The 12529-nt window shown below is 41.4% G+C and overlaps 1 protein-coding gene across 1 annotated transcript; it reads right to left on the bottom strand.

Moving 5' to 3' along the window:
- Positions 1–326: 326 nt before the first annotated feature.
- slc35e3 (solute carrier family 35 member E3) lies at positions 327–10154 on the bottom strand. Its single transcript, XM_080753954.1, has 8 exons — positions 9962–10154; positions 8673–9072; positions 7465–7575; positions 6536–6595; positions 6048–6146; positions 3563–3645; positions 3157–3241; positions 327–1550 (listed from the first exon to the last, which is right to left on the bottom strand). The coding sequence occupies exons 2-8, from the start codon at positions 9069–9071 to the stop codon at positions 1449–1451; spliced, it is 939 nt and encodes a 312-aa protein (XP_080610080.1). The 5' UTR covers position 9072; positions 9962–10154; the 3' UTR covers positions 327–1448.
- Between the last annotated feature and the right edge of the window lie 2375 nt (positions 10155–12529).

Genomic DNA, 12529 nt, shown 5'->3' with positions numbered 1-12529 from the left:
TTAAAGGTAAATGTGTGAGCCTATTCTGTCAGGTGTAGGATATGGAGTGATTAAGTTATTTACAAGACTAAAAGTCGTATTGTGATACGTTGTGTATAGATCTATTTTTGAAAGTGAAGAATCCTTAAAGAATTGAAACATTGTCATGTGTAGTTTCATTATTAACAGTGTATAGGAGCATTTTAAGAGTGTGGGCCTTCCTTTCTGAGATTACAACCCCACAAGGCAATCTAGATCTGATTGATTAAACTTCCTTACAGTAATGTGTAAAAATGAACACTTAAATTATACATTCTGAATAAAATACATTTTATTGAAATGCTACATTGTATGAAAAAGGGAATTTCCAATAACATAAATCATGAAACGTATAAAATGATTGCATTCGGTAAAATACTTTTTCAGTCAGACTCATCATACAAGCAACCATAGCAACACACACTGATCATGCTAGTAACCATGGTAACTGTTATTGGCACTACCTCATACCGGATATGTATGTGCTAATTGTTACCAGGTTACTGCTTCATAATGGCTCGGACATCTTTAATGACAAAAACTACAAATCAGAATAAACTACAATATTTCCCAACTCTCCATCCTCGGCTACAGTACACACACACACATTCTATCATTGTTCATCTCATCCTCCCTTCTTCTTTCCTTCCAACCCAGCTATTCTTTACTTTAAATGTTTTAAAGTTTGCCCAAAATAGGGATGCCAGGTTTAAAGTTGCAATCCAGATACGTTTTTATTTATTCATAAAACCTTATTTCAACCAATCTGTATGGTACAGCAGTGGTTCTCCAAATGGACCCTTCAGGTCTGTTAACTCTGAGAAATCTCAGTGTTATGGGGTCTTTGCAATAAAATAAAATAAAAGAGGTTTGAGAATCACTGTGGTAGAGAATGTGAATAGAATAACTCAGCACAACTGTTTTGGTTGCTGATAAATGCATTATTCTGTGGTCACGGGAGACCCCTACTGGTTGACAAGAGGTATTGTATCAAAATGGCAATTTAGCCTCTGCTCAAATGAGCTGTCCCTTACAGTTACAGGTAGAACATGAAAGTTATGGATTGCAGCTTTAGTCTATCAGTTCATCAATAGCTGGGAACCAACCAAAACTGTCTGGATAATGCCCTGCTCGAAGGCACAATGTCACACCTTTTCATCAGGACGAAGTTCAGCTTTGAAAACCAGTCAGATTGAAATATAGGGACCAGCTTCACAAGTACAAAAAAAAAGAAAAAAAGAAAAACATTTTCAGTACCATAATCCATATATAAACCATTTGATCAGATTTCAGGATATTAATCTATTACAAAAATATATGTAAAAAACAAACAAACAAAAAAACACTGACAACATAAATAAAATCTGGAAAAAGTACAATCATTAAAGAGCCAATGTGTAGATAATGTGTTGACTGACAGCCGGCTCAACCTATGGTCTCTGAACCAGATGGCTCTTCCCCTCTTCCTGTTCAAGCAGTTTGAAGTGAGTGTAGGCCAGTATGCCTGACAGAGTCACCAGTATACCTAGAAACTACACACACACACACACACACACACACACACACACACACGTTTCAGTTACCGTAGGTACAGTGTGCGCACGCGCGCGCGACACACACACACACACACACACACACACACACACACACACACACACACACACACACACACACACACACACACACACACACACACACACACACACACACACACACACACACACACACACACACACACACACACACACACACACACACACACACACAGGTTCCACCCCCCCCCCCCCACCCCACCCCACCCTTTTTTTCCTACCCTGTGCATATACAGCAAAATAGTAAAAAATGGCAAAGAAGTTTAGCAGGGTGGGGGGTAAGGCATGGATGAAATGAAAATAGGGCCTGTAGTGTTTTTATACTTGTAATTTAATGTTTTTGATGATATTTAATGTTTTTGAATGTTTTTGATGATATTTAATGTTTTTGATGCTACTTGAATGAATTTAATACCAAGGACCCCAAGATGGAAAGACCACAGGGCCATTTTTGGGGTAATCCTTTTGACTGTACTCATGCTGTTTTACATTCTTTTTTCTTTTTAATTTAATTTTTATCCCACGATTTTGCAACCCATTTTTTCACCCAGTGCCAATTGCCTATGTAATCCTGGGCTCTGCTCTCCCTCTGCCGCACCTGGGGAGACAACGGACTGACCTCATGCTTCCTTCAATGCATGAGTAGTCCAAGTTGTTTCTTTTCACCTGACAGGGGGGATTTCCCCGAGATGGACGTAGCGCGTGGAAGGAACACGTTATTCCAACCAGTTCCTTTCCCCTCCATCAAGCGCCCCGGCTGGCCAGGGGGAGGCATTATTGAGACCAGGATTACTGCATGTTTTTGTGAGGGTATCAACCCTAGGAGACCACATGCAAACTCCACACAGAAAGGCCCTATCGCCGACTCCACCTAGGGTGTGGGCGCTGATGAAACACGCCCCCAGAACCCACAGCGTCCCCCGGCGGGAATCGAACCCAGGACCTTCTAGCTGTGAGGCGAAGCTGTTTTACATTCAATCAATATTCAATATTCAGTCAAGAACCCCGAAAATGTAAATGTATTTGGTCAAAAATCTGTTGTTGTGTTAGGGACCCCCAGAAGAGATGATTTGTTCAAAGATCACAGCGCAGCACAAAGTGATGCACTGTGAGCTTGTATACAGTATCTGTCATGTTTTAATAGACAATAATGTGGATAGTGGTTAAATAATTTTGATGCTGTACTAACACATTTTGCCCTTAAGGACCACTGCACTAGTAGCAGTGATGCATGCTACTTGTGTATTAGTATTTCGATTTTAACCACTTAAACGCTAGCATACCCGGGGCATGTCAAAGTATTACAAACATTCCACAAAAATAGCCAATTATCTGCAAGCTCACAATGCTGCGCAAACGCGAGGCGTTGTGAGTTTGTAGATCGGATTTAAACCGGAAACATACGTCATATGATATGTGTATATATGCCTCCTTCAGGAAACCCAGGACAACAGTTGTGCACTCTATAGTTATAGTTATGAGCCTTTTCAACAGTTCTTGCTCAGTGTAGCATTGATAAATAATGATTCGACTGAACTGCTCTTACCTGGTTGAATGACAGAGGATCATGGAACAGGAGGTATCCACCAATAAGAGTAATGCAGAATTTAAAGTGACCAAACATATTGTAGCTGAGAGGAGGGGCTAAGGAAGGAACCCACAAATAATACGTAGTACAACGTCTATAGGCCATATATTGTACTGCGTTGTTTTCTATTCTATTGTGTTCTATTTAGGCCTGTCGCCATAGTTTAGAGAATAAAAGGCTATTTAACCAATCTGTACGGTAGTTTATGTTGATACAATATATAGTAGCTCGCACATTTGTTTACCTTTATCCGAGAAAGACAATGGACATACTATACAAACGTAGGGACATGCTTCTCCTGCGGTTGTGTAAAGAGTGTGGATTGATTAATGATTGTTTGTAGCAGTCAGGGGTCAAAGGATACGTGACAGGAGAGGTGTTTCCAATGATCCAGTAGATTGACAGGTTGACCAGGAAGGCCACACCGCCTGAAAACGCCACCATCCCCTAGGTAAACAGAGACAACAATACCATGTACCTATAGTCACTGGTGGGAAAACACTCCCATGTTAAGTAAAAGTATCAATACAGCAATGTAGAAATACTCTGTTTCAAGTAAAAGTTTGGAATTAAAAATTAAAAATTTGTACAAAAGTAGAAAGTAGGCCTACTCATTATGCATAACGTCCGGTTTCACAAGTTTTTAAAATTAAATCTTCTCTTTTGAAAATAGCAGATCTACAAGCTCAAGCTTCTAGAACGTCTATTTTCAAATGGACGAAATGTATAGGGCTGAAGCGATTAATGTATGACTGTTTTGTAATAATAATCAAAATCTACAAAGTAACTAACTAAAGTTTTCTAATTGTAGTGGAGTAAAAGTATATTTGTCTCTGAGATGTAGTGGAGTACAATTAAAAGTACTGAAAACTGGAAATACTCCGGCAAAGTAAAAAGTAACTCAACTGTACTTTACACCACTGCCTATACAGTAGGTCAGTGGTTCTCAAACATGTGTCTTAGTTTCTTCTTTTGGGCTTGTTTCATAGACAGGATTGTTTGTTTCTCTCGCTAAATCTAGAAACACTGCCTCTAACATCATTACCAATACACAGATGTTCTTGTCTGTCATCTTATACCTAATTACTATGAACACACACACACACACACACACACACACACACACACACACACACACACACACACACACACACACACACACACACACACACACACACACACACACACACACACACACACACACACACACACACACACACACACACACACACACACACACACACACACACACACACACACACACACACACCCCCCTAATGAAAAAAAAAAGTCAGCCAGGAAACTTTGCTCTGTACGTTCTTTCTTTCTGTGTCATTTCATAAACTGCTTGGAAGTAGATGCCCGTTGCTGGTTATTGAGATATATACTGTACAGTGAAGTCCAAACATTCCTTCTAAGGATTCACATCCATAGGAAAGAATAACACCACAAACCTTCAAAAATGTACAAGGACGACTGACTTACTTCAATATTACATATAGCCAACCCATTCGTTTTATATAGTAAATGACAAATGATATAAAATGCATTGCCTTTTCTTAAAACTATTATTATTACTAGTTTATTTTTTATTGTTTGTTTGATTGCCTATAAGTTAAATGTTCTAAAATAGAAACTGTAATAAAAATGTATGTTTTTGTGTACAATGTACGTTGCACTTGTTCCACAAAGATATTGGTCACAACGTCAGTATCTATCTAGGATCGTTTTTACAGAAACAATGATGGTTTATTTTATTTTATTTGTGACACTTGCTTTGGCAATGTAAACGTATGTTTTCTCATGCCAATAAAGCTCCTTTGAATTGAAAAAATATATAATAATAATAATTGGTTGGTGTAATTGGTTGGTGGAATGTTATAAATAGAGATGGGACCATATGAAAATATCTCACCATTATTGTGACCAAAGACATCGCGATTTACAATATTATCGCGCTAATCAAAATATCCCCAACATCCATTATCCTGGGGCGGAACATTTGCCAAAAAATAGCAGATCTACAAGCTCACAACGCGTCGCAATGGGACACGTTGTGACCTTGTAGATCTGCTATCTTTTGAGAGTGCAAAAAAATAAAATACTGTATCAAGTACGTATATTAAAAGTACGATTTACCAATAGAGGGTTTAAATGGTACTGGATATGCAGCTCGGCAAATAAAAGGTGAATTGATCCCAGTGCATGACGGAGGACGATTTCACGATTAATTAGATCTCCACAATACGATTATTGTGAGTGTTTTTTTATCACGATAAACGATAATATCGCTTATCGTCCCATCCCATCCCTAGTTATAAAGCAGTGAAGCACCCTCGTCATTCTGTGTGTGTGTGTGTGTGTGTGTGTGTGTGTGTGTGTGTGTGTGTGTGTGTGTGTGTGTGTGTGTGTGTGTGTGTGTGTGTGTGTGTGTGTGTGTGTGTGTGTGTGTGTGTGTGTGTGTGTGTGTGCGCGCGCGCGTGTGTGTGTGTGTGTGTGTGTGGCAGCCTTGGACATGTACATAGGTTGGTTGTAAGAGGCTTCCAACAACTTGGGATGCCAAAAAAAGCAGCTTAACGGCTTGCAAAGTTCTGTGCAATCTCTTCTACTATCGGTAGTCGCCAAATATGGCGAAATCGTTGTTACATGTACCCTTGAATGGTGTGTGGTTATTGGATATTTGTCCAGGATTTGCTGACTGTACATTATTTACAGCACCTTGTATTATTTGTGTCCTTGTACTGTATCTCTTATGTGGACATAAATAAATGATTGAAATGTGTGTGTGTGTGTGTGTGTGTGTGTGTGTGTGTGTAGTGTGTGAATGTGTGCGTCCGTGCATGTGTTACCATAGCAGACAGGGACCAGGGTCCAAATATCCCCCCATCTCCAGTCAGATGCTCAAAACATGGAACCACACCGAGCAGGATCGCACTGGACAGAGGAGCCTGTTCACAATGATGTTATCATTAAGAGTACTACTAATACTGTCATTACTAATGCTACTGTCATTATTGCCTGTACTATTAACAGTACTGTTCTTCTTATTAAAGGAGTAGTTCACCCACAAAATGACTTTTCTTCTATTGATTACTCACGCCATGGAGACTTGAGTTCAATAATTATTTTAGTTTTTTGTTGCATTCCTAAGACAATATAAATAATTTGATTACAATAAATGTATCCCCATTGATTCCGGATGGGGACCCAAATGCATTTAGGGTCCCCATCCGGAATCATTGGGGTTCTCCATGGCGCGAGTATTCGTTAGAGAAAAAAGTCATTTTGGGGGTGAACTACTCCTTTAATATCACTACTACTGTAACTGTAATAATACCTGGTAGTACAACAACTGCATGGAGTTCACCTGGAGTTCATGTTGTTTAGCTCCTACCCACTGGACGAGAGATATAGACAAAGATACAGAGAGAGAGACAGACAGAGATACAGAAAGACATACAGAGACATGAATTAAAGCAAAATAAAATCTCTCGACTGAAAAATGTTGTTGGGCCAAGTCCTAAGCTGTGATTTGTGAAACAGCATGAAAGGAGCACACTAGCGCTGTGTGCCTTAAACAATTGGCACTATAATATGTAGAATTATGATGTTTTGGTAGCCAAACCAAGAAATTGCAAATTGATTGAGGCTTTAACCTTTGCCTTTATGAAATATCCAAGACCAGAAGGGTTTTCTGGAAGATTGAACATGCATTCATACTATTGCTAGTATGACCACTTCAAATACTCCAAAAATAGTATAGTAATATATCTACAAGCTTACAACGTGTCTCTGCGGCAACCTGGCGTTTCCCAAAGAACCTAAGCACAGCGGTGGGGGCCAGTGGTGGGCAAGGAGGTAGGGAGCGCTTCGCTATGTTCACTTGGACCGCTCTCTCTGCGGTGTCTCGTGTGGCTCATGGTCGCCTGAGATGTCGCGCCTCTGTCGTCATCACCGAAAACAAGTGTTCCTTTCCCTTGCAGACCCCCGCGCCTCCACCGGCGCGCTTAGGGTCATTGGAAAAAACGTGGACGCGTCTCTGCGTGGCACATTGTAAGCTTGTAGATAGTCTATTTCCGGTGCGCGACATCCTTCCATAGAAGACATGCTAGGTAACTTCTATGCAATCCAAAATCGTGGTGACTGAGAACTTTAATCCATGAGATAAAGAGAGCGATACAGGGAGATTAATTCGGTTAAAAGTTCTATCTCTGACAAGCGCAAAGAGTTATCAATAATAAAAAGTGGATAAATGTTTTTACTCACCACTTGGTACAGTGATGTCACCAGAACACCCAGCGATGCAAATATCATCCCCAACACATTGAACCTGACGTCATAGTAGGAGTTCAATATGACACCTAATGTTATGGGAACCTAATGAGAGAGGGGGGAGACACACTTAAAAAGTATACATACGGGTACATACATAATACATACAGTGGGTGTGTGTGTGTGTATGTATGTGTGTGTGTGTGTGTGTGTGTGTGTGTGTACATAGTGGACATGGAGACGCCCATTTAAAAACAATACTTTATATTTTTTATATGGGCGTTTTTATATGGGCGTCACCCACTCTGGTCAACAGTACGTACACACGCACACGCACACGCACACCGCTCTGTATGTGAGACTGAGAGACACACAGGAGTCTCTGTGGAATAGAGATGGACAAACATGCTCTGGACGGACAGACAGACAGACAGACATGGTATCGTACAAACCCTGTCCTACAGAGGCAGTCTGTCCAACAGAGAGACTGTTCAACTGTCTCACCTGCAAAGACAGTTTGTTGTCCTACAGATACAAACAACAATAATATAAGGCAGCCGAGTAGTGAAACTTCAGCTTCTCTCCTGCTGTCGACCATTGTATATTTTTACCACTTCTCAACGCAGGGTTGGCCTAAAAAGGTTAGAGAAGTGTGCTTGTGACTAAAAAAAGACTGCTCAGTGGCCAACAGCAGGGGCGTCACAAGGGGTGTGGGGGGGGGCTGGAATTATTTTATACTTTAGCTATTGAAAAACAGCAGATATACAAGCTCACACGAGCAGATCTGCAAGCTCGCAGCGCGGCACTCGGTGCCACGCTGTGAGCTTGTAGATCTGCTATTTTTCAATAGTTAAAGCACAAAATGTGAGTGAATCCTTGTACCCCACAGGTTTGAATTTTGGCCCCACACTATGAAGGAGTGAATTTGGGCCCCACAGTATGAAGGAGTGAATTTGGGCCCCACAGTATGAAGACTGTGGTCTGGTTGCACTGGTCAGTTCCCAGGTTTTAATGTGTGTGTTGCTGCCTGCGAGATTGTGCAGGGCGTTGGTGAAAAACGCCCGTGCTCAGCTGCATACCTACCCTTGGCAAATAAAGGTTACAAATGTGTAAATAAATCGAATGAAAAACACACTATTTTTAATGTGCAGTCAGGTCAGGATATCAATATGACACAGTCTCGCCCCCCAGGTGCAACCTACCACCGTGAGTTTAATCTTGGTAGAGAAGGTCTTTTGGTAGTATCCCGTCTGGATTAGGATGATGACAGGGGTCGTCATGGTCTTGGCCAGCTGATACGTCCCTATGCTGTTGTTCTGGAGAGATAAATTGGTAAAAACCACAAACCCACAGAAACTCAGAGCCAGCAAGGCGATCTTCCTCAACGGGAGTCTCTTGGGAGCGAACATGTCCATCTTCTGACAGCAGTAGAGCCCCAGCCATGTGGATATGAAGTGGATCAGAGTCAGAGTCATGTTGGGGAAGCCGTGGTGGACGTAGATCCACTTGTTGATGAAGACGATGCATATCGACGATAACAAGTTGACCAGTAGACCGGCGACGATGCGGGGGTTCGATAGCAACAGAGACAGAGCAGACATCCTGTATGAAGATGAAATCTAGTCATTTACTTACAGAAAGACTCCATGAAAGTGATGAGTTCTCTATAGGAGCTGTATGGTCAATACATATAAGATCTATACCTATAAGAACACATATAAGTCCAGTCAACTAGTCTGTTAGCTTGTCAACTAGTCTGTTGTCTAGTATGTCTACTTGTCTGTTAGCTTGTCAACTAATCATCGACAACTAGTCTTTTGTTTTCAACTTTCTGTTATGTTGTCAACAAGTGACTGTCTTTCTGTTATGTTTCTTTTTTTTAAAGTGTAATTGCCATTATGCCATATCAATGAAAACACTGAAAAACTCTCCCCTCTGTATCTGTCTGTCTGTCAGTGTCCTCTATCTGTCTGTCTCTTGGTGTCCTGTCAGTCTGTCTCTTAGTGTCTGTCTGTCTGTCTGTCTGTCTGTCTGTCTGTCTGTCTGTCTGTCTGTCTGTCTGTCTGTCTGTCTCTTAGTGTCCTCTGTCTGTCTCTTGGTGTCCTGTCAGTCTGTCTCTTAGTGTCCTCTGTCTGTCTCTTAGTGTCCTCTGTCTGTCTCTTAGTGTCCTGTCAGTCTGTCTCTCAGTGTCTGTCTCTCAGTGTCTGTCGGTCTGTCTGTCTGTCTGTCTGTCTGTCTGTCTGTCTGTCTGTCTGTCTGTCTGTCTGTCTGTCTGTCTCTTAGTGTCCTGTCAGTCTGTCTCTCAGTGTCTGTCTGTCTGTCTGTCTGTCTGTCTGTCTGTCTGTCTGTCTGTCTGTCTGTCTGTCTGTCTGTCTGTCTGTCTGTCTGTCTGTCTCTTAGTGTCTGTCTCTTTCTTTAGTGTCGTCTATCTGTCTCTTTCTTTATGTCCTCATGTCTTTCTGCCACGCAGCAACAGAAGCAGAAGTTATACTCAGCGGTTGTTGTCTCTATCTGTCTCTCTGCTGGTCGCTTCGCATCCCTGCCAGGGTCTTTATGTGAAGACTGTCCTCTCCGCTGGCAAAGTTGGTCTCCGAGGACTTTCTGTAACTGTTCCTGTGCCGTTGGTTGGTTACTTGGTTATGAATAGACCAATACAACACACGTTTGTTTTTTGATCACCTCAGTTCACACAGTTTGGCCAGTGCGTCAATTCAGCCATTTGAATAAGTTGCAATTCCGATGGTGAACTTCACAATAAAGGACGACGCTCATAGCTAGGTACACAATCAATTGAATTTGTTTGATGATTGATTGATTGATTGATTGGGGCCTCAGCATCTACTATAACAAATAACAGGCTGTAAAGTAAATTCATTTTGATTTCCCCAAAACAGGGACGATCTTTTAGTTTTTTACTTTTATTTTAAAAGCAAAACCCCCCAACTTCCGGGTGTAGTGCCGTTAATTAACGTTGACTTGACAGTTTGTTGTGACGTCACAAGAGAACAGAGCTTCCTCTGTGATCTGTAGCGGGAAGTAACCCAACGTGTCAGACGGAGCACGCCATCTGCTGGACGCAGCATGTAAATCTACATTTCAGATGAACTGAATCCAATAAACCCTTTTGTAAATCCCGCCCCATTCTGCCCTGTTACTATGATGGGACATTAACCCTGGGCAGATTGTTTTTATAGTGGAAGTGGATGGGATTTTTTTTCCCTTCATAGCCTCATTACAGCTATATAAAGTACCAAAGGAAAAACACCTAGGTGATATTAATAAAAAGGGAAGACAAAGGTACAGTAGTTACATTGCAAAACAGGGGGTTTACCCGAAAATATATGTTTTAATGTGTTTAATCCCAGTGGGACAGAATCCTCTTTGCAGATTCTTTTATAGTGGAAGTGGATGGGATTTTTTTTCCCTTCATAGCCTCATTACAGCTATATAAAGTACCACAAAAAACACATCTACGTGATATTAATAAAAAGGGAAGAAAAAGGTACAGTAATTACATAGCAAAACAGTAGTTTTCCCCCGAAAAATAAATGTTTTAATTAGTTTAATCCTCTGGATCAGAGATAGAAAGAGAAGCGCATTGCATCTTGGGTACTAGGAAGAGGACAGAGAGAATGTTTCTCCTCACATAATAGGCTGGCTTTTCGTAATTCTGCCCATTTAAATTATATGTACCCAATCGTGACTCTTAGACCATTGATAAGGTACATGTGAACTAGTTTGTTGAAGCTTATTCGTTATGATGAGCGAGATCGCTTGACGCTTGCCGTCGCTATCACCGTACCGGCCGATCTCCGTGTCGCGCACTGCGGACAGTTTTTGAAAGCCTGAAGCAACATTCTCCACTGCACAAACTCCACCCCCGATAGCAAAAAGTGAATGTTTTTTTCTGGTTGGCCAGTCAGGGAGTCTCAGGGACCAATCAGAAGGCTGACAAACGGTCTATTCATGGAAAGGAGACTGGTAATATTTCATTTCTAGCCCCCAAAAAAGTGGGGTCCAGGCAGGGACCCTATTAGTTCATTGAAGGGGTTCCAACTGGAACTCTATGGGGTACCTTGAAATAAAAGGTTTGACAACCACTGTACTAAAAGGGCCTACAAGACATTAATAATAATATCATAACAGTGAATAACATCTATTTGTTTGGTGTTTTTAGATTTGTCAGACGGCTAAAGATGCTATCCGGGAACCCATCTGCAAAAAAAAAAAGTTATTCTGAATCCGTATTGAGAGATGATTACTCATAACGTAATGGTAAGATTGTAGGATGAACCCCACTTGTTTAGCTGATGCTGAACTTTTTCATAAACCACATGAACCCTAGCATCCCTACTTTGAAAATTCAGCTAATATAGCCAATCTACAAGCTTGTGTGTCGCTAGATCGGCCTATTTCCAACAGTCTGTGCTAAATGGTGCATTTATATAGGCATTACATGCACCCACACACCAACGGCAGAGGAAACATGCAAGGCACCAACCTTGCTCAAGGAGGAAGCGTGTAGACGTCCCAGTATTTCGACGCAAGTGAATGTTAACCTGGTGAAATGCTAACCTGCCGACGCTGGTGAATGTTAACCTCTATGCCTAAACCTAACCCAAACCGTAACCTCAGTAATCCTGACGCTGGTGAGTAGTTGTGGAAATGGCAAGATTTCCCCGCTCAAGAACACTGATACAAACTCTGCTTTGGGGGAGCCCGGGTTCGTACTCCCCTGAGCCACTACAGCCCCGGGGGAAACAGGTGAAGAGCTAGTATAGAGCCCTGAGGGACCCCAGTCAACAAAGTAAATACAATAGGGTGGTTAAGTGGTTCACTGTCATCTCAGAAGGCATATGTTTATACAAGAAATTCCTATTTTAACCACAAAAAATACAAGATATCGTCTTGTTTGGAATGGATTCAATTAGTTACCTGCCCCAAACAGTGTGCTGAAAGAAGAGCCATGATCCCAGGACTATATTAAACATTTGAGCTAATTGGGTGAAAGTCAACATCAACAAATCACAGAAAAAAACAACTTTATTTGGGCCTGAAC

Source organism: Nannobrachium achirus, assembly GCF_963921795.1.
Source record: "Nannobrachium achirus genome assembly, chromosome: 23".
NCBI classification, from domain to species: Eukaryota; Metazoa; Chordata; class Actinopteri; order Myctophiformes; family Myctophidae; genus Nannobrachium; species Nannobrachium achirus.
The sequence above is the reverse complement of the archived record's forward strand: the minus strand, read 5'-3'. Positions and strand labels throughout refer to the sequence as shown.